Genomic DNA, 23,228 nt, shown 5'->3' with positions numbered 1-23,228 from the left:
ACCCCTTTCAACCATTTCTAGAAAGACTTTGAAAGGAGCACATACACAAATTATATCATAAGCCCCATGAACAGACATTGAGGTGACAGACAAAACCCTTGCCTTCAGAAAAAACAGAATTATCACTTACTACTTCCTCAAGTATAGGTTGACATGTTACCATAGCACGTTATATCTGCTTCTTTTTTTTGTTATGTATGCTTCTTTTTTTTGGTTAGCAATTTTGGTAGAAATCCAGCTCTGGACAGCAGGATTAAATTGTGAACAGGCTGATAATTTTGCAGTCCCAATGGGCTGAAACAAGTATAATTCTTTAATGGAATATAATGATTTTTTTCTTATAAAAATAAAAAATAAAAACACCTTGTAGCTTTCATTTTAACATAAATTTATACGTTCCACATAGAAGCTACTAGAAGCTTGGTTACAATGCCTCGGATGTTTGCACTAACAACGCTTAGCGTACGTGTGTAGTCCAGCTATAAAGTGTCCCTAGCAATCACCACCTTCATGATTTATTTCTAGATACATTTATCTCATCAGATCATTTTTCTGAGCCTGTGACTCCTTTTAACTTTACTGAATTGCAAAACTCTACAAAAGGTGCCCAAAATGCAAACAACGCACAATATTAATGCCTACGAGAAATTGCCAAAATACATCCCAATCAATCTTCAGACAAAAGCTCATCTAGTTCCTGTGCAAAATCATCAGCTGTTTTTGTTAGGTCTGTTTCTTTTATACCATTTTGTTCATAAAATGATTTTCTTTGTTCATTCCAACCCTCGGCAATCCTTTCTAGATTCTCTCCTACTTCCGATCCACGCTCTTGTACAACGTTTAATATTTCATCTACATTTTGCATGGTACTCGTCTCTGTATATTCAAAACATAAGATTATTTCCATCTTAGTAACATTTACATACATGTAAAAATGGCAGCATAGTTTGATATTCAAAACCTATTTCAAGTATGGCTTATTAATGTGGTTGTCTTGAGAACATACCCTTGATAACAGACTCTTTTGCCATTGAATATTCTCTTCCCAGCTTTCTGAGCTCATCCAATTTAAGATCTTTCACCTGTAATTGCAAATGCACATTTTAATGGAAGATTTGAAATAATTTTTAAAGACGTCTCAGTGTGACCACTTCTTGACCTTCAACATTTTCTGAAATTAGTACCACGTCAAAATTTAGACACAACAAGATATAAAGTGGACAATGCACACATTTTTTGACACAATACTAAATCAAAAGCATGTATGGCAATAGAAAAGATCTTTTGTATTCCCTGTTGAAAAAAGTAATCAAGTGTAATGACACTTACAAGATTCATGTGAACATGTTCTTGTACTGGCATATGTGATAACAACCTGTTTTCCAAAAAGAATGAAAATCAGTTGCAACTTTTAGAGCTGAAATCAAATGAAAGCAAATCCTCCTGTACATGAACTTATTTGAAAGTAATCTTATGAATTGTTTGATACTTTTCTGAGGCGATCCGAAGATGCGCATGTTGCTGCTTTGCCATCGCATTAACAGTTTTAGAAACTAGCTCCTCATCAACTTCAACAAAACCAAAAAGAAACATATTCTTGGCAACCATCTTCTTCACCACAGCTATAGCAACTCCCACACCATTATGCTTCGCGTCAACCACAAGAACATTAAGCTTTTCCAAGTCCTCTGTATTTGGGTGTATTCAAAAACAAGCATTGTCAGTATATTATGATGTCTATGAAAAATATATCAGATCCAAACCAGAAGCTTCAGGTGTTGAAAATTGCCCAACAAGCTAAAATTAACACTCTAAAAATGACTTCATTTAACCCTACCATGTTGATCAAATTATAGAAAAATTCATTTTCATATTCATTAAACTTAAATTTACCCATACTCAGAGATAAATAGATTTTAAATGGTCTATCAAACAATTGTGTTTCGTAAAGACAATATAGTGCATATAATCCTGCAAGTCTCCGCGAAAATGAATCTCCACCAACCATGTGACCTGCATGCATAACTCACATCACTGATTAGTGGCTCTAAAACAAAGATTCTGATTAACTAGATTATATATACTGTGTCACTATAAATGGGTTAAAATTAAAGAGAGAAATGACCAAAACTCCCTAAGAAAAGTGTTTTCCTAAACAGTTGAAAATGAAGGAAGATTTGTAATATGTTACAGGAACCATAACGGCCACATACTTATTGCACGGTCATACAATGTCTGCATGAAAAAAGCTGAATCTTTATCTGTAGGCCTAGCCTCATGGATGAAAGAAAACTTTCGGCCACGCCAGATAACTTTCATTTCTTCTAGTGTTGTTGCTTTTATCTGTAACATATATAAGATTACTGGCCATGCCGAAAATCTAGATCTAAATTAATTCCTACTGAATTTATATCTTTGGCTATAACATAAACAGAATATATAAAAATATATAAGAATTAAATCCAAGGAGATAAATACAACCTGTGTGAACTCATCAACAAGCTCGTCAATATCCAGTTTGAAAGGAGTCACATCCATGACAGTAGCAATGAACCCTCCAATTATTTTAGAAAATAAATGTTTATAAAAGGCATTACCCAGAAACACCAATGCTGTCAGTAAATTCCCTGATCAAAAACTTACAGAAGTAAGCCACAGCAGAGAAAATGGGCATCACATACAATAGCAAAATATAAAAGTATTATAAGAATGACAATGCATAAAACCAATAGCAGAACAAAAGAGAATATTGATCGTCTTGATGGGTGAGGTTGAAATAAGCAAAAGAAAACAGTGATACGGAAAGATAGATAGATAGATAAAAACCTATAATGAAAATCAGTGGACTTGGATATATTCATTTTATAGGAGACTTGCAGGATTGTGTGAGCTATATTTTCAATTATGACAAGCTAAAATATAAACACATATCAAAACAGAGTATGCATACCCCGTGATTTGAGATTTGTTAGATCTATTTATCCCAAGAATAGAATCGTCATCACTGTTTGGCATTGTAGCTTCAACGATAGGCCTTGAAGCATTCCTAGCCCCTCCATAAGTAACCTAAACAAATAAGACAACGATAATGTTAAAAAGGATATATGCACATACATTAAAACTTAGTGTATTCTACAAAAAAATCAAAAATACAAAATGATATATTCAATGAGACATTTCTGCCCAATGGTTGCAAGACATGTTGAATAGCTAAAAGGAAACCAATACCCACTAGTACCGTCATTCCATTATATTTCAACACCACACGTCAGTCAACAATATAGTATACAAATCATAAGTTAAATTTAGACGATGGAAAGGATATGATAACTAAAGGACAAGGAACTAGTCCAAGTCTTTGGCGATCATCTCAAATTTTTCTCCATAAATTTCTCCCCTTAAATTCAGTCCTTTTAAGGCTAGAGAGAAAAACTAGGGCTTGGAGCGAAATTTTAGGGAGGAGGCTTTTTGGTGGTTTGAGAGCCTAAACATCAAGAGGTAGGTGTTGGCTACATGACCTATCAATTTGGTGGGCATCCACTCAAATTTCATCTATGAAATCTCTTGCCCTAGGTCTTGCCCTAAGAGAGAAACCCTAGTTTCTTCTCCCTCAACTTGAGGACTTTCTTGAGGGTTTCACGAGCCTTGGAATAGCTGATTATTTTTGCAAGGAACCATTTCTCTTTGTTCTTGACCTTGTGAATACTATCACCATCGAAAAACCTCAAAACCCCAGGTCTTGAACCTTGATTTCTGGGGCTTTTCTTAGAGAGTGTTTTGCTTCCTTTAAGCCTTGAGCCATTATTGAGTCTCTCTTGAATGAGATCTAGCTTGATCACTTCGTGCCTTATACCTAGCATATCCATTTTAAGTGATTTCCCTCCTACCGAGACTCCTCTCATTAGCGAAAGTCCATAAAGAGCATGGGGTTTTGGCTAAGGTGACATTGGACCTCTACCCCAGTTTTAGAACTCTGTCTAGCTCTTGTCTTGTAGGGTTTCCCTCTCCAAGGCCTGCTAGATTTTGTGGTAACAAGGTAGACATCAAGAAAGAGTTGACAGTTCCTTACAATTCAAAGTAAAATGGGGTTGCTGAGAGGAAAGCAAGGCCATCGTCGGGGCTGCTAAATCCATGACCCATGATCAGGATCTACCCATGTTCAAAACTTGAGTTCTCACAAGGTCTTGGGGCACAAGACTCTTGAGGAGGTTTTGACAAGAGTGAAACCAGAGGTGGTACATTTCTACATCTTCAAATGTCATATCCATGTACCATTAGAGAGGAGGACAAAGTTGGAGCCCTCGAGACAAAATGACATTTTTGTAGGGTACAATGAGACTTCCAAGGCATACAAGGTGTACATTCTATTACAATGGAAGACTATGGTGAGTAGGGATGTAATATTTGAGGAGCACAGAGCCTTGACGAAGTCAAATGATACCATACTAATGGAAGATGATTGACAACAAGAGGTTCCAAAGGTTGAGGAGAGGTCAGCAACACTAGTAGCAGGTACTGAATCTTCAAATCAGTAGGACGAGCAAGAAGTAGTGAGCACCTTCTACTTCTATCAGGAGGATGGCTGGAGCAAACTCTTAGGGACGTTGAGGAGCATGTGGGGGCTCCTACGAGGATGTTTAGAGAGAGCAGACCACTGCGAAACTTTTCGAGCTACGTGGCACTTATGAGTGACATCAATGATTCTGAGCCTTCTAGCTTTGAGGAGGTAATATACCAACAGGTTTGGAGGGATGCCATAATGAAAGAGTATTCTTCCATTATGAAGAGAAATGTATGGAATATTGTGCCTACGCCAGTAGGAAAATCAGTGGTCACTTCAAGATGGATCTTCAAGATCAAACATGTTGCAAATGGGAGCATTGAGAAGTACAAGGCTAGGTTCATGGCGAGAGGGTTCTCCCAAAAGGAGGGAGTGGATTATGAGGAGACATTCGCTCCAATCATCAGATACACTTCTATCAAGGCTATTATGTCTATTGCCTTAGAGATGAGGTCGAGGATACATCAGATGGACATGAAGATAGCATTCCTTAACGGAGTATTGAGGAGGAGGTGTATATCGAGGAGTTGTAGGGATTTGAGATGCATGGGAGAGATTTTTCATGAACGCAAGTTAAAGAAGGCTTTGTATGGTATGAAGCAAGCACCTCGAGCATCGTACTCAAGGATTGATGGGAATTTGCTAGCCATGGGCTTCACCAAGAGTGAGGCAGATCCCAAATTGTACTACATACTAGTTGGTGACGATCCTCTCATTCTAGTACTTTATGTGGATGGCATTTTTTCCTCAAAGTCAGAGAAGCTAATAGAGGTGTGCAAGAGAGAGTTAGGGGCAAAGGTTCAGATGAAGGACATCAGCCATGATGCAATAACTTTTGCAGTTGAAGGTGTGGCAACAAACAAGTGAGATCTTCCTCGAATAAGGGAAGTTTGCAGTTGAAATCCTAAAGAGATTCAAGATGGTGGATTGTAAGCCTATGTCAACACCCATGATTACCAACTTGAGAAAGTTGGTTGCTTCCGAGATAGAGTTGGTCGTGTTGAAATATGTAACTAGGTTCGGTCTTCATAATGGCATACGTAATCGTGATTTTATGTATTTAATGAAAAGAGAAAAATAAATTTATTATTTGTGTTCTTGAGGTATGGGTTTCATGCTCAAGGAAAATTTATATTAGGTCAAGCACCCATTGAGTGCTTCCAAGTTTGTCATAAAGTCAGTTGAGTCATTGTCGTGTATTGAAGACCCATTTGGGCATGTTACATATTGTAAAGAAAAATTTATTGAGTCAAAAAAAGAGTCAAACGGACCTCGTCATGGCACAAAGATCAAGTCAACCTACATGAAGGAACAGGTCGGCCTCAAGATAGCAATTCATACCCTTCACAAGCCTATAAATAAGAAGGTATTCGACCTCATTTGGACTCACTCAAGCAAGTTCAATCTCCTCAAGATAGAAGCTGGAAAAGGGCGAAGAAGAAGATCAAGATCGAATTTTTTGGGCCTCTCTCTCTCTCTCTTTCGTTAGGGGGTTTCTACATTTTCTGGGTTAGACGAAATTCTAAAGCTGCATCGAAGTCGTGAAGCTGCAAGGTCGAAGCAGTGAAGTTCCCTCTAGATCGAAGTTGTGAAGTTGTTAGGTCGAAGCTGTTGAAGCTACATCAAGGTCGAAGTTGTTGAAGCTGCTAGGTCGAAGTTGCTAAAGCTGCTAGGTCGAAGTTGTAGAAATTGTTGTTAGGGTCGAAGTTGCTGGAGAAGTTGTTGGGAGGTCAAATTTTGTTGTTGGAAGTTGTGTAAGGAAATCTCATCAAGAAGGAAGGACAACTTGGTCTTGGAGGGTCTTGGTCAATGGTCATAAGTCTTGGAATTCGTCAATTGAGTTCTATAAGAAGAGAAGGATTCTAGTCGGTTTTCCTCTCAGTTGGAGAGGTTTTGGCTCTGGCTGATCGCCTATATCTTGTGTCCTATTGTCTCATTGTTCTTTATGATTGGTAGTTGTTTGATGATAGAGAACACTAATAACAATAAGAAAAGAAGTTAATCAAGTCAAGTAAAAATACATCACAAGCAGTTATCAAAGTAAGAGAAATCACTTACACTTGTTGTCCCCTAGATTTCTCAACGTGGTTTCAAAGCTAAGGTGACTACTTCAAGGAAGGGCAACACGAAGAAGGATACTCTAGGGCCAAAGTATAAAGAGATCATCTTGGAAACATCAAGAGCATCAATCATCAAGAAGGGCTAACCCTCTCATCATATTGAAAGGGAATAAAGAAGACCTCAAAACCCAAGATCATCCAAAGAAGGGTTCCACACTTAAAGCGTTCTTGGGGAACTCACCAATTCTACAATCATTATCACGAGGAAGGAAGAGCGAAGCACTTTTTATTATGTTTTTCTGGGCTATATTCTCTACATGTGCGAAGTATTAAGACATCCTTCTGCAGCAGCAAGTATCGAATTGCAACTACCATCAAGGATCAAGTGTTGTGCCAAGAAAGGTCTCCTTTGCAAGCCGAAATAACAAGAAAAAGAAGTCAAGTCAAGCGAAGTAGAAAGGAGGCAAATTTGTCCATCTTCTAGCCACACGTGTGAACTAGGGTTATTGCAGAAAAGGCCAAAATTGTAGAACTGCTACATCACGCCGAAATTCTGAAGAAGGGCCGAAATTTGAGGTTGTGAAACAAGTTTAACTAGCATTTTCTTGAAGGAAGAAAAGCAAGAAAAAGCATTGCCATCATCATCAAGGAATCAATGTGATCTCCCTTTCAGCCAAGGATCACTTTTGAAGAAGACATCTTCACCAAGAAGACATCTATTATCTACATCATCATCAAAATCAAGAAAGCATCAAGTTGAAGATTTCATCATCTAGGAGTATCTTCACTTGACAAGTAATTTTATATCTATATTTGAATATGTCAAAATGACTTCATATTGCAAGGAGAGCAACAAATTGGTTGGGTCATCAAACTGTCTTGCGTGGAAGAAAATGATAAATTTGATCCTCATAGAAAATGGAGTCGTTGGTCATGTTAAGGGTTTAATCGTCGAACTGCCAAAAGAAGAAGCTCAAGCTCTACAAGATGAAGATATCAAAAGAAGAAGGAATAGCCTCATATTTTATGAGGGTGTTAGAAATAAGAGACCAACTCCAAGAGTTGGGAGAAATAATGTCTGAAAAGGAAATGACAACCATAGTGCTCAATGCACTACCACAGGAAAGGGGCAACTTCACATCAAGCATCTATGGGAAGAAGGAAGCTACACCATTCAATAAACTATGGCCATTGTGCAAAATCAAAGAAACAAGGCTGAAGGAAAAAATCTTAGTAGGATCAAGCGAGCAAGCTCAAGAATTTGCTACCATGGCTAGAAGAAAAGGGAAGTTTGGGAAGCTTGGTCCTCAAAAAAAGAAGAACATGTCGAAGGTTCAATGCTATGGTTGTCATGAATATGGGCACTACAAGAGAGATTGTCCAAAGCTCAACAGGACAACAACAAAAGATGAAGGGAAGAAGCCCATATCACTGAAGAAGTGGAAGAAGCTGAAGAGAAGAAACCCAAGAAGGAGAAGTAAAATATCTCTACTATGATTGAGATAGTCTTCCTCACCTAGTTCTTTTCAAGTTTTTGTTTCAAGTTTTCTTTTGTAAAGTATAACTATCATGGTAGGAATCATTAGAAGCATGATAGGATGCATCATGTTAGGAGATGGCATCATAGAAGCATATGATTGAAAGCAAGAGCATGTGACATCATCATAAAGAAGCATGAAAGATAGCTGAAATAGAAGGATGTAGCTCTTGATAACCTCATTAGAAGCATAAGTAGTACTTATGGGAAAAATAAAGTCATCTAGTATAGAGCTCATCATACATCATTCAAAAGGAGCATTTGCAGGATGAGGATGATCAAGATCCTCTGTTGGAATCTTCATTGGAAGGTTCACCTACTGGAAGAAGCAAGTGTCTTGCCAGGAATTCCAACTTGTATGGAATTCATGGGATGATGTTATGATGTCAAAAGAAGTGAAGCAGGTCAAGGGATTGAAGTTCTTTTAATCATGGAAGCTTCCGAAGGAAGTCTAGATTACCAAAAGAAAGAAATGAGGTATGTCATATGGTTGCAAATATCAATGTTGCAAACATCTCGATAACATCCCGATTTTATCTTGAAATCACGATTTTTTGGCCTAGCCGATGTTTGCCAATTTTTACCGATATTTTGATGGTATTTTGATTTTTGCCGATGTTTGTTGATTTTTACTGATATTTTCCTGATTTTTATGATTTTTTGGTTTTCTGAACCCTTGTTGATTTTATCCTGATGCCGATGTTCGCAACAATGGCAGATATCATGAATAAGTGCTTACCTCAAGAGCGTGATCAAAAGAAAGGATCTCCTCTTGTGAAAGGATGCATGAAGGCATGGTTCACACATTGACTAGATGAAATCAACATAATATGTCCTCATATGAAATATGAAGTGGTTGACAAAGTTGAAGGAACTATGATTGGAAGTTCCTGAAAAGAACTGTATGAATAAAGAAAGGAAGATATCATGAAAAATGCAACTATGGAGAAGGCAATCAACATCCAAGGACTAGAAGATTTGACTATGATATCTCCATGGGAAATATATGAAGATCCTGATAAAGTATGAAAAAGAAAGAGACCCTTGACGTTGTATATCTTTTTGGAGATGTGTCAATATATATGCAGGATGCTGATGTAAACAAGGAGATGTCATGATGAAAGATCATCACAAAAGGTATTTTTTATTTAATGTTCATTTTCTAATTTTGAACAATATATGGATGGGCCAATGTTACCAAACTCGGAATCGGCAATAAATCGGCGAGGCAAAAGAGTGAAGAGTTTTAATCGGATCGGGAAAAAATCGACAAAAAATCGTTGAATTCATTAAATAAAAATATGCACATATATTGAAATGAAAAAAATAAACAAATAAATTTCATTAATATCCAGTAAAGGCATGTCCAAAAAATGCATAATATCAATAAATGTCCAAAATATCATGAATGAATAAGTATCTCATACCCGTCATAAAAAATACATTGGAAATAATTGATTTTTAATAAGTGATATCTTAACCTCCTGAACTCTAATTATGATGTTTTTTTAGTGAAAGCGGGTGATATTTCATGAGAATTCAATACAATAATAATGCACAAAAAAAGAGCAATTTACCACATATTTGAAAATATAATTACATACAAAATATCCAAAAATAATAATTAAAACTCCAAACATACCCAATTCTGGTTGTTTCGTTTTTTGTGTGCATACCTAAAACGGATATATGTACCACCGAATTATAAAAAAATCCATACAGCCAATACCGGTTTTAATCGTCCTTTTTTCACACCATACATATATATGTGTAAAAGTGCACGCACACCTAAAACAGATATATTTACCCCCGAACTATTAAAAATCCAAATATAACCGGTTCCAAAATAGATCACCGATTCTCTGCAATATTCATGTCCATTTTTTTTGGTTCGAAGGTCGCGTATTATTAATAAACAGGAATTTCATATATATGCTCGTAACTGGCCTGCTTCAACTACCGCTTGGCCTCGCCTACATTCACCACCTATCAGACCCCTTCAACAAACCCTTGGGATAATATTTACAGATTTCGGGGAGAACAAACTGAAACTTACCGACGGCATGAAATGGGGTGGGAGAAGTGTTTAAGAAATCAATGAATTCTGCAGCCATGGGATGAACCTCGACTTTGGCCTGCATTGCCATTGATGAAATGACCTGACCCAAGCGAAAACCCTAAACCCGGTGTATGGAATCATGAATGGCTCTGCGGCGTCGGCTCTGCGGTGTATGCAGTAGCTCTGCGGCGTCGGCGGTGGACCGATAAACCCAAGCGAAAGCCCTAAACCCAAAACTGGCGGGACTCGACAAATTCGAGAAAATCGGAAAAAATCGGCAGAGTTTCGGATCGGATCGTTTCACGGGCGATCAGATTGGGAATCGCGAGTACTCGCGAGTACTCGCCGATTCCTGTTACACTGGGATGGGCTAATGCAAGGCTACCAAAGGAAGAGTTGTAGATGTCATCTACAACTGACACTCATGTGGTAGGATGAAAGATCTTGAAGGAAACATGATGCGAAGAAGGTAGCAAGGTATGAAGGAAAGGCCAGATATGGACTAATGGATCACTTTCCAATGAAAGAAAGGATGACATGATTGACATGATTCATGAATGAAAGTGATGAATGGTCGATGCCCTATGAAGAAGTCCCAAAAAGGTGAAGACTCTTGAATAAAGAAAAAGAAGTTCATGACATCGAAAGGAGGAGCTCTTCAAGCAGCTGGTTGTCCCATGATCTCCACCTAAAGAGTTGTTGGAAGCAAGTCCCTGGTCAAGAGGGAGCTTGGTCAAGTCCCTGATTAAGAGGGAGCTTGGGTACATTCCTTCACTGGAATGGGCATATCCTCCCTAATTGAGAGGGAGAGATAGACACATCATTCTTGTCTTCACCTGGGAAGATAGAATGGAGGATTGGGTAAGCATCTAGCATCTGATACTCTTTGAGGATGTGGTAGGGCATCCAAGATAAGAGTAGTTGTAGAGAATCGATATTCTTTGAGGACTAGGAATCCAAAATAAGAATATTCCTAGTGGAACATACTCTGAGAGAACCCGGGTGGGGTATGTTCCAAGAGAGATAATGATGAGGGTGTCTATAAACCATTGGTCTCGCCAACAATGTGCTCTAATCTTGTGGAGAGATAGAGTTGTTAGTCAAGGCCCTGCTATGTGACAACGTTGGATGATATGATGTTATACAAATGGGTTACTAATCCGACTCCTCTTCTAAGAATTAATCAGATTGAGAATGTCCAAGTACCTTGTATGAACTATGAATACCTCCCTAGTTAAGAGGGAGTGTTGAAATATGTAACTAGGTTCGGTCTTAATAATGGCATGTGTAATCGTGATTTTATGTATTTAATGAAAAGAGAAAAATAAATGTGTTATTTGTGTTCTTGAGGCATGGATTTGATGCTCAAGGAAAATTTATTTTTAGGTCAAGCACCCATTGAATGCTGCTAGGTTTGTCATAAAGTCAATTGAGTCATTCTCATGTATTGAAGACCCATTTGGGCATGTTACATATTGTAAAGAAAAAATTATTGAGTGAAAAATAGAGTCAAAAGACCCTCCAAGACCTCGCCGTGGCACAAAGATCAAGTCGGCCTACATGAAGGAACAAGTGGGCCTCAATATAGCAATTCATAACCCTCACAAGCCTATAAATAAGAAGGTATTCAACCTCATTTGAACTCTCACTCAAGCAAGTTCAATCTCCTTAAGATAGAAGCTGGAAAAGGACGAAGAATATGAAGAAGATCAAGATCGAAGTTTTTGGGCCTCTCTCTCTCTCTCTTGCGTTAGTGTTTCTACAGTTTATGGGTTAGACGAAATTCTGAAGTTGCATAGAAGTTGTGAAGCTGCAAGGCCGAAGCTGTGAAGCTGCCAATAAATCGAAGTTGTGAAGTTGTTAGGTCAAAGCTACTTAAGCTACATCAAGGTCAAAATTGTGAAGCTTCTAGGTCGAAGTTGTTGAAGCTACTAGGTCGAAGTTGCAAAAATTGTTGTTGGGGTCAAAGTTGTTGGAAGGTCGAAGTTCGTTGTTGGAAGTTGTGTAAGGAAAGCTCATCAAGAAGGAAGGATGACTTGGTCTTGGAGGGTCTTGGTCAAGGGTCATAGGTCTTGGAATTTGTCAATTGAAGTTCTATAAGAAAAGAAGGATTTTGGTGGGTTTTCCTCTCAGTTGGAGAGTTTTTGGCCCTAGCTGATCGCCTATATCTTGTGTCCTATTATCTCATTGTTCTTTATGATTTCTTAGTTGTTTGATGATAGAGAACACTAATAATAATAAGAAAAGAAGTTAATCAAGTAAAGTAAAAATACATCACAAGCAGTTATCAAAGTAAGAGAAATCACCTACACTTGTTGTCCCCTAGATTTCTCAACAGGTTGATCCCACATTGTACAGGCAGTTGATACATTCTTTGATGTATCTAGTCAACACCAGACCAGATATATGCTTTGCTATGACCACACTAAGCCAATTTATGGTCGAGCCAAGGAGGGTTCATTGCGTGGCAACAAAGCATGTGCTCAAGTATCTTTGAGGTACAATGGGTATCGACTAAGGTAAGTCAGAAGCAGTGCAGCGCAGTTAGCAGGCCATACAAGCTTAGACTGGCTAGGAGTGTAGAGGACAGGAAGAGCCCCTGTAATATCCCAAAAAATAATTTGACATTTTTTTCTAGAATTTTGCTTCAAAAAATTACACCATAAATTTATTTATTTAAAACCCAATCAAATTGCAGAACTTGCACCATTAAATTATCAACGTGGCAAATAAATGTTGCAAGGTAAAACCTAGAAATTGCAACTCAAGTTAACATGAGAAATAGCAGCGTAACTCAACCTTATTATATTAAATATGGATCTGGAAATACATGTCAAATACGATTCCGAGAACCTGTTAAAACACCAGCAAGATATTTGTATGGCTGACAATGACTCCAACGTTATGCAGCTTTTAGAGATCTGATTGACCTCTCCCCATAATCTCCACGTTAAGCCCAATGAGTAGATATGATTTTATCCCTCCTTTTTTGAGTGGCTAGGAAATATATCTCAATACCGAAACCCCTCTTGATTGGATCAGCTAGGGTGGATGTTGAAATTGTAGCTACGGTCGGTCTTCATAAAATTATTTATTTTCATTGTATTTGAGAAAAAACAAAATTATATTTTTTATTTATAATTTCAAGTGGCTCCAAAAGTTCTAAGTTGGCTCTTCTGGATGATCAGGTAGACTTGCCTAGAAACTCGCATGAAGGTTAGTTGGCTTGCCTTGAAACTCTCATTCGAATCACATGATGGCTAGTTGGCTCGCCTTGAAACTCTCTCATTCGGGTCACATGATGGCTAACTGTCTTGCCTAGAAACCCACTCATTCAGTTCACCTAATGGCTATATACAGAGGTTAATTCGCTCTCCTTGGGATGCAATTCAAACACACATGCCTTACTCATTTTCTCTCCTATGTGAAGCGGTTTGAGATCTATATATCTGCTCATTACATTTATGATCTAAAATCAGTGATTAAAGATCTGCTCATTGCACCTATGATCTGAAGTCATAGGTTTGAGATCTGCTCATTATACTTGTGATCTGAAGTCAGAGGCTCAGGATCTGCTCATTATACTTATGATCTGACGTCAAAGGTTCAAGATCTGCTCATTATACTTATGATTTGAAGTCAGAGGTTCGAGATCTGCTCATTACACTTATGATCTGAAGTCAATGACCGAGATCTTCTTATTATACTTATGATCTGAACTCTGGTGACTGAGATCTGATTATTATACTTGTGATCTGAAGTCTAGTGACAGATCTGCTACTTATCAAAAGTTTGTTATGTCCTGATTAAGACGAGGTCAAGATCTAAGCCTAGATCAGAGCTCTAATCTGATTGTAATTCTATTCAAGGTCTGAACTTCAGGAGATATATTTTTCGAGCCTTGTCTTATGTGGTTTGGTGAGAGGATCAGCCTCTCGGTGCTGAACTCGTTGGACACTCTATTGGACAGCTTGTTGACATTGTGTTGCAGACATTTACATTAGAGACTTAGCACTTGTGGTTAGTATTATCTATGTCTAGATGTACAGTTGAAGGATCTCTCTAAGAAAATCTTGGTTGGGTTTTCCCCTTTGTGGGGTTTTTCCCTGGTCTCTGACCTAAACATTGGTGTCTTTTGGTATTGTTCATTGTGATTTCTTCTTTCCCTTTACTACTATTGGTTGAATTTATTAAGTACAATTATTTGATGAAGAAGAATAAATTGTAATAAGCTCACAAACAATTATTAGTAGATCAGAAATATTGTGTGTACATCTTGCACTTGGTTTTTCAACATGGTACTAAAGCTATGGTGAATTCTTGGAAGCCCTTGTTGGAGATCTAATCTCAGGAGACCTAATATGATTAATGAAAGACCTCAGAGAATAAAATATGAAGGATTGATACTACCAGGCCGAAATCCTCAGTTCTAAGAGGCTGAAAGATCTCAAGACCAGGAGATCGAATAACCCTCTACCATGCCTCAGTATTTTAGTGATCCAAAATCTCAGAGTCTTATGTCTCAATGGGGAACTGATGTCTCACGTGATTGGATAAGGATAAGCCTTTTTGAATTTCAGTCATTGTCTAAGGTTTATGTTTAAGGAGCGAATTCAGTGAAGCACTATATATATATATATATATATATATATATATATATATACATTGTAATATCTTAAAACTTCAGATCGAACCTCAAAGCCTCAGACCGAAATACTTCTCAACCAGTATGCCTTGTTTTGGTATATTGTATATGGTTCTCAAGCAGAAAAAGTATGGATCTGATGTGCATGTATCTTCTGTGGAAAAGGTGTGGATATGTCTCTGGTTTGGACAAGAAGGATAAAGAGATCAAAGTCACAGATCAGAAGCAAATATACTCGCTCTCTCTAGCTCTAAAGAAACTAAATCTTGTGAGGTCCAATGCACAAATCTGAGGTAAAAGTATCTCTAAGGAACAGTGTGGCTCCGAGGCAAATATATCTCTGTGGTACAGCACAAATCTGAGACAATATATCTCTGTGGTACAACACAGATCTGAGACACCCTCTCTGTGGCATCATCCAAACTTGAAGGCAAATGTTTCGGACCTTGTAGAAATCTCATCTTTATGGCATATCTCTGTTTGAATGTGAATCCTAAGATATAGTTGCAATACCTCTTTGAGACCTACATTCTGAGATATATCTTTGAGATCTTAATGCAACATAGAGCGAGATCAGAGGTAGACTTGGAGGACGTTGCAGAGATCCTTGTGGATTGAATTATGGAGGGCTGACAATTTAAAAGGGGTCTCTGTTCTATATGTAAAGAAATATCAAAATGCATTACAGAAATCCAGCCTAATTTGGGAGTCGGCCTGTCTGATATTGGCCAAAGATCCCCATTGATTTGAAGGTTGACATATGAGCAAATCAAGGACTAATGAACTGATGACGCAAGTGGCTAAACGAAGTATAATCACAATGATTCAATACAAGGTATGTTTCAAGTTTATCTCAGGAAATGACAATTTTAAATACAAGGCAAAAAGATGTGTAAGATTAGATTGCCCTAAGAAGTCTTCGTGATTGCTTGAATCGAGTCATTCATATGCATTACAATAAATCTTGAAGTTTAGCCACAGTCCAAGAATGAATTCAGTGATGTATTGAAGATGCAAGTCTATGTATATGTTGCATTGCGAAGTTAAGGAAATATTATGCAAGAAATGTCTTGCATTGAATCTGATCCTGAAGAGGCCAATGATATTATTTGCAAAAAGGTCCTTGCATTTAAGGCAGGATGATTATGTCGCACCAATGTCACATGGTTCGAGTTCGACAACATTAAAGTTCGATTCGAATTTGAATTTGTCCATGTGGTTCGAATAAAGTTCGCCATTAGGTTCGTCCATATACATATTTCACATTTTCAAAATATATATATATATATATATATATATACATAAAATTTATATTAATTTATATTATATATATTTTATAATTAAATATTATATTAATAAATTTATACATTTTTTAAAAATATAAATTATATTAATTTACAAGATAACTTACGATTCATGGCAACAATAAATAATAAAATAACATTTACTTTGTTTCATAATTGTAAGTTGTAACCTAAGCCTGAAACCCATAACCTGGATCTGTAATTCATTGGCGATTTTCGCCCCGCAACGCACATTCCTGCGATTTTATTTCTAACATTTAATCTGCTCGCCTGTAACCTCCTCTCCCAGGGCTTTTTCTGTGCAGGTTAGCCTTGAACGTAATGGACTTCCAACGAAATCCATGGTACGTTGACCTTAAAATTCATCATACAAATTGCTTGCGAGTGATAAACCACATCAAAGGCCCTTTGAATGCGTTGTATCGCTAGTTTGGGGACCAAGGCGATATATTCATTTTGGCAAACAAATTTTTACACGTTTTTTTTCTTTCGCAGTTGTTGCCTGGCCTCGAGGCTCGAACCTAACGTACTTGAATTTTTATGCCTGTAACTTGTTCGCCCAATATGTTTCCATGTTGCTTAACCTCGAACCTAACAAACTGGAACATGTTGCTTAACCTCGAACATGACAAACTGGATCGAATTTTTATAGATTTTAAGGTTAGCTGAATTTCGAACCTCAAGGTTCAGATCCAACGAACCCTGTGACATAGGATCACACTATTTTCTAAGTGAAGCAGTCATGTCAAGAGGTCGAAGCCCCTCCTCAAAACCTAAAATACTGGAGTACACAACTTGATACTCAATCTGATACCTTGCTAAAAGGTTGAAACTTGATGGCATTGCAAAATCTAGGGTTTGGAAGACTGAAGGTCTTGGCCAGATTATAGGGTTTTCAAATATTGGAACATCTAGATTTAGTAAACCCTAGCAAGCCAATAATGGCTTGGAGAAGAAAACATAGGGTTTGTAGGCAAAACCCTAGGATCAATCATTTTCGTTGAAAAAAGAAACTCTAGCTCTTGCAAGAAAAGAATGACACCTTTATGATGACATCGAGAAAGTGCAAGATGGATGCAAGCAGCCTAAAAATCAAGAGGGAGTTTATATCCTCTCAAAACATAAGTATTTTATATCTCTCTTTTGTAATTATTACTATTGTAGTAATTGTTCATCCATGATCCCCATGTGAAGGGTTACAGGTACACAATGAAAGCTATCATGGCTTTGGCAACAGATGGAAGAAGAGAGCAAAGCTTTGTGATGAGAGATATTGTACTAGACAAGACCTAGACTCAGAAGAAACAGTTTAACTTGATCCATGAAGAAAAAGTATGATTAGATGGCAAGAAGTACAAGCCAAGGATTACCTCAATAAGAGGAAGAAAGACTATCTTATCAAGTACACTTCTATTGTTTTATGATTATTGTTGAAATGGATGGAAGAAGAATTGTATGTAAGAACTACCTCAAGCTTGTGAGGTATATGAAAGAACTACCTCAAGCTTGTGAGGTATATGAAGAAGTCTTATGCTTGTAAAGGAAGCCTTTGCACAAATCCTCTTAGATTGATGGATCAAGGTTGATCCTACACGATTTGTTGACGAAAGCAAAAGAGCTTATGTATTGACCAGAATATTTTCTCTAGAGGGAGAAGTCAAAGCTTCTCCAAGAACCTTTGCTCAACTTCAAATGAAGGATCTTTACTAGGTAGCTAGAGGGTTCTCCCAGAAAGAGGGAGAAGATTATGATGAGACATTTGCTCTAACTGCCATGTATACAACAATCAGGGTTCTTGTTTCCCTTGCAGCATCTATGGGATGGAATATTCATCAAATGGACGTGAAGACCGTGTTCCTCAATGGTGTGATTAAAGAAGAGGTATATATAGAACAACCTCAAAGGTTTTGAGGTTCATGGAAAAGAATCTCATATATGCAGGTTTAAGAAAGCTTTGTATGGACTGATGCAAGCTCCTATAGCTTGGTTCTCTCGCATTGATGCTTACTTATTAAGGCTTGGTTTTATGAAAAATGAAGTTGATCCAAATCTCTATATCAAAGTGGTAAAGAATGAACTTGTGATCTTATTGCTTTATGCAGATGACTTGCTTCTGAAAAGTGTGGAGAACCTCATTCCTCAGACTAAGAGGGAGTTGGTTGTAGAATTCGATATGAAGGATCTTGGACTGATGCACTATTATTTAGTTTTGGAAGCCAGGTAGAAACCTGGTTAAATTCTTCTTGGACAAGGGAAGTATGTAATCAAGATCCTACAGAAGTTTGGAATGTTGGAATGCAAGCCCATGGCAACTCCCATGATAACAAACATAACGAAGCTCAGGGGATTTGATTCTCACTCTGTTGATACATCCATGTACAGGCAGCGGATTGGTATTTGAGTTTGGAGGCATAAAAACCAAACCAACTAGTATAAATGAGTTCCGTAAGATCTGGAAAATGTGTTTGGCCAATTCCCACATGAGCACACTATCCATAATCATCCAAGCCAATTTTTGGAAAAATTGACCCCTTTGTGCAACCCTAGCTCTAGAGATGGTTGAATAAAACAATTTTTGTCCAGTGGAAACATAGCTGGGGTGACCTTAGTTGTAATCCAATGCAGGAATCCAAAACACTTGAGAATTCATCCATCCAAGTCACGATTAGAGTTTTATGGCAAGTTGCAACTCACTTCCTAAAGCCATTGAGGGGCACATTATGAACTGGGTCTAGGGGCATAAAAACCAAACAAACTAGCATAAATGAGTTGTGTAACCCCGATAACTATGTTTTTCCAATGCCTACATGAACACGCTACCCATAATCACCCTAGCCAGTCTTTTGCAAAATCAATCCCTTTGTACAAAAATTGTTGTGGTCCTTACTGAGCAAAACCCTAGCTCCAAAATCATCGCATAAAACAACTTTTGGCCCATGGGATCACAAGAAAGGCCTGACTCTAGCTATAACCCGAAGTTAGGTGTCCAGCACAATCATTGATTTTCCAATCCGAGTCACAGTTAGAGTTTTATGGCGTGTTACAACTCACTTCTTGAAGCCATTTAGGGACACATTGTGAATAGAGTCTAGGGGCATAAAAACCAAATCAACTAGCATAAATGAGTTTCGTAAGCTCCAAAAAGTGTATTTAGCCAATTCCCACATGAGCACACTACCCACAATCACCTAAATGAGTCTTTTACAAAACTTAACCTCTTTGTGCAAAAAGTATTGCGGTCCTTATTGAGAAAACCCCTAGCTCTATAGATCATTGAATAAAGCAATTTTCATCAAATGGAATCAGAATATAGGGGTGACCCTCGCTATAACCTGATGTTAGGAGTCCAACACCGTGGATGGTTTTCTCATCCGAATCACTATTAGAGTTTTACTAGTTGCAACTCACATTCTGAAGCCATTCAAGGACACATTGTAAATTAGGCTTGAGGGCATAAAAAACAAATCAGTTGGAAAAATGAGTTTCGTAGGCTTCATCAAATGTGTTTGGCCAATTCCCATGTGAACATGCTACCACAATCACTCAAGCCAATTTTTTTCAAATTTAACCCCTTTGTGCAAAAATTGAGTCATCCTTATTGACCAAAACCCTAGCTCTGGAGATAGTCAAATTGTTGGAAACCTAATTCGTTAGGGTTGGTGTGGAGGAATTCCAACAACCACAAAAGTCCAAGAGACCTCTTGGAATATGAAACCAAGGGTCAAGACAATGTATTAATACGTACATTTTGTGAATAGAAAGTAATCTCACATTGGTCTTAATTTTGCAGTCTTTATTTTAGTGAGTGTTAACATGGTATTAGAGCAGGCAAATTCTTGCCCTGCTCAAGTTGGAGCCACTAGTTTTGTGGCCTTTCTCTGCAGGTCAATTATGTCGTCAGTCTTGCCTCCCAAGGATCTGCACCTAAGTGTTCTACCAACACTACTTGTCCCATCACACCAAGCCTTGTTGCTCTATGTTGCCTTCCTCTAAGATTTCGTGCACTAGTTGTAACTGTAACACCCCTCTGCAGTTTCTCTTCCTAGTGCCAATTTTCATGTCAAGTTTGTGACATTCTCCATGTTGAGTGTCACACTAGAGCTTGTCCATTTGCTCAATCATTTGCTCTACGTGGGCTTCTGCACACGACCCTTGTCTCCTTTGTAAAAATGCCTCTACACTTGTTTGTAGTTTGTGGATGAATTGTCATCTGTGAAGAAACCTTAAAGTTATCTCTATAACTTCACATTACATTGTTTTCCAGCAATAGCAAATTGCAATGCATAAAAAATGTGTATAAATGGAAAACATTAAGTACTAACCACTAAGGTGTTTTGAATAACACAACTTCTACAACAGATTTGTAATTGCCAACATTGTAACTGAGTTGGCCATGTAAAATATCAATGTTTTGATCTTCACCCTTATAAGCATTGTGGAAACACACTCATCATTCAAACAAATGCTCTAGACATAAGACTCCTGCAAGAGCAAATATTCACCTTGGATGGATTGCTTCTTGACAATGGTCTTCAACATCCAAGAAGATATATCAGTCATACCTCAGAGTTCAGTCTCTACTATTGACACGTATTGTAGTGGAGAGTTTTTCATCTTCTCACCTTGTATCTCATAGGGGGAAAATTGATGGTCAATTACCAAATTCAAAGCCAAATCAAGAGAGCATGAGCCACAACTTGAACTAGAGGCAACTGCAAAGGCCTCGAGCTAGAGTCAGCCATAGCTAGATTCAAAGTTGTAGCCAAAGATAATCATGCACCATGAGCATGTTTTGGTTGGTGGTCTGCCTTAAACCACCACCAACAGAAGACTTTAGTTTCTGCTAGATCAATTTGTGGTCATCTTCAAATCATTATCAGGGAGCACTTCCACTTTGCATAAGACTTTAACTTCTATCCAAATTCAGAATTGTTCCAGGGACTACTTCGACTATAGTTCCAGAGTTGGTGGTAAACCTTAAACCACCACTAGTAGAAACCATAGTTTTAAAAACCAATCTGTTCAAACTGGAAATCGGCCAAACCGGTCAGTTAGCAAATCTCGGGATCAAACCGGTCCTCCAAATCTGATCCATAGGCTGGTCAAGACCGATTAGGTGCCAAACTAACCAATTTGGCACCTAACTGGTCCTAACCACTTGATTCCCTCACAATCTGACCAGTTTAGGTGCCGTGTTGGTGGATGGAATGATGGGGCCTGCAAATGGTTTTTAAGCAAACCATGGGTAGATTTTCCCCCAAATTTGCTCCCCTAAACTAATAAAAGCAAGTCCAAGCTGCCATTTGCATTTGATTTCTAGTGTTTGTAAGAGTTTGAAAGCTTGGACAATGCTGCAATAGCCTTGAGTTTTGGAGCAATAGCAATAAGTTTGGAGGTCCTTTGTCATCTTGGAGGAGCTTTCTAGTGGATTTGGCATCTTTGGGAGGAGGCTTCATCAACTAGTTTTCATTTCAAACCTTCCAGGTATGTTTTTTCCCTAAAAAATTTCCAGATTTCATTGTTGTCTCTGTAGAAATTTCTCATTTCCCACCCCGGTTTTCAGTTTCTCCTTATTTCTCTCATATAGTTAAATGTCCTTTCCCATAACCATACATTTAACAAGCTGGAAAAAATAAATTTGCTGAAAACACAAATTCTGGAAATTTTACAGAATGCTGGAAATTGCAGAAATAAAAATCAGCAGTAATAAACAGCCATTAAAACACATTTAAACACTGAGATTTTTGGGCAATGTGACCCTGGAAAAACTCCCTACAACTCTTGGGGAAAACCAGTTTGAGAGCTCTTCTTTATTTCTGGAAAATGCCTTTTTACAGTAAGAGAAATATTCAGCAAAAATCAGCAAGCAAACTTTTACAACTTAACTCAGCCTTGCTGAAACTCAGCCTTGCTGAAACTCCGCCTTGCTGAAACTCAGCCTTGCTGAAACTCCGCCCTGCTGGACCTCCGCTGTACAGACTTGCTGAAACTCCGCCCTGCTAAAACTCCGCTGCTGAAACTCCGTTGCTCACTATCCAGAAATCTCCCTTGCTCTCTTGCTCTCCTTCTCTCAATCTGTTCATGAAAGAATGAATAACATTTTCCTCCTTTTCCTCCTTTAATCTAACCCCAAGTGACTTTTGGGTGATCCAAGTAACTTTTGGGTGATCCCTAAATCCAATGGCTAAAATAGATTGAGATCTAAGGCTGAGATTAAATGCTCATTTAAATCTCACTTTTTATTTTTTTAATTCACCCCACTTTAATAAAGACCCACTTAGTCATTTATTTCCAAAGTCACTTTTCCTTTCTAATTTTCCATTGACTTTATAAAAGTCACTTTAAAATTAGACTTAGTAACTTTATCACTTAAAGTCACTTTTAAATTAGATTTAACTTTATAAAATTATAAAGTCACTTTAAGAGAAAAATTAAATTCTTTTGGACACTTTTCCCTAGTTGATCATAGGTTTTTCATTTTTCTATTTTTTTTTAAATCTCTTTCCTTGCAAATTTGAATTTCACCATCAATTATGGTCCCAAAAGCCAAATATGTTTCATGGGTTCACTATGATGTTGTTAATGGAAAAATGTTGTGCAAATATTGCAAGCACTCAATGGGAGGAGGGGGTACTTATAGGTTGAAACAACACTTGGATGGCATCTGAGGCCAAGTAGCCCCCTATGATGCACCAGATTAAGTGATAGGTCATATTAGGAAAGAATATCTTGAAAAGTTTGAGAAGTTTTAAAAGGCAAAGTCTATACAAGATGAAAATGCAAGGAAAAAGGAACTTGCAAAAACTATGGCTAGGAGAGAAGCAAGTGGGTATGATGATTTTGACCTTCAAGTCTCCTCCTCTATCCCTTCCACCAATCTCCATGTCTCACTCTCAACCTTGAGGCCAAGCCAAAGGTAAAATAAGGATGAACATTAAGAGTTATTTCACACCTTCCTTCACGTCTTCCTCTACTAATGCTAGTGCCACTGCCTCCCTACCAATTCTAAGTCAATCCATCTTGGATGCTCACTAGAAAAAGCAATGCAAAGATGTTGCTTTT

The 23,228-nt window shown here is 37.8% G+C and overlaps 1 protein-coding gene across 3 annotated transcripts in view; it reads right to left on the bottom strand.

The window, feature by feature from the left end:
• Positions 1-317: 317 nt before the first annotated feature.
• The window catches only part of LOC149141221 (uncharacterized), a 64,722-nt gene continuing 41,811 nt past the window's right edge, over positions 318-23,228 (bottom strand). For 2 of the 3 annotated variants that reach the window (XM_089449261.1, XM_089449260.1), the window contains 8 exons: positions 2,951-3,066; positions 2,482-2,627; positions 2,214-2,343; positions 1,894-2,013; positions 1,490-1,688; positions 1,330-1,375; positions 1,007-1,082; positions 318-876 (listed from right to left, as the gene is read on the bottom strand). In XM_089449261.1, the coding sequence (XP_089305387.1) occupies positions 668-876; positions 1,007-1,082; positions 1,330-1,375; positions 1,490-1,688; positions 1,894-2,013; positions 2,214-2,343; positions 2,482-2,538 (837 nt within the window). In that variant the 5' untranslated portion in view covers positions 2,539-2,627; positions 2,951-3,066 and the 3' untranslated portion in view covers positions 318-667. The remainder of the gene's footprint in view (positions 877-1,006; positions 1,083-1,329; positions 1,376-1,489; positions 1,689-1,893; positions 2,014-2,213; positions 2,344-2,481; positions 2,628-2,950; positions 3,067-23,228) is intronic. The other variant, XM_089449262.1, reaches the window with a different exon arrangement.

The sequence above is a fragment of the Pinus tabuliformis genome, chromosome X (genome assembly GCF_031772625.1).
Source record: "Pinus tabuliformis cultivar Carrire ecotype Pingquan chromosome X, CPIR1, whole genome shotgun sequence".
NCBI classification, from domain to species: Eukaryota; Viridiplantae; Streptophyta; class Pinopsida; order Pinales; family Pinaceae; genus Pinus; species Pinus tabuliformis.
This window is presented reverse-complemented; position numbering and strand designations above follow the sequence as displayed.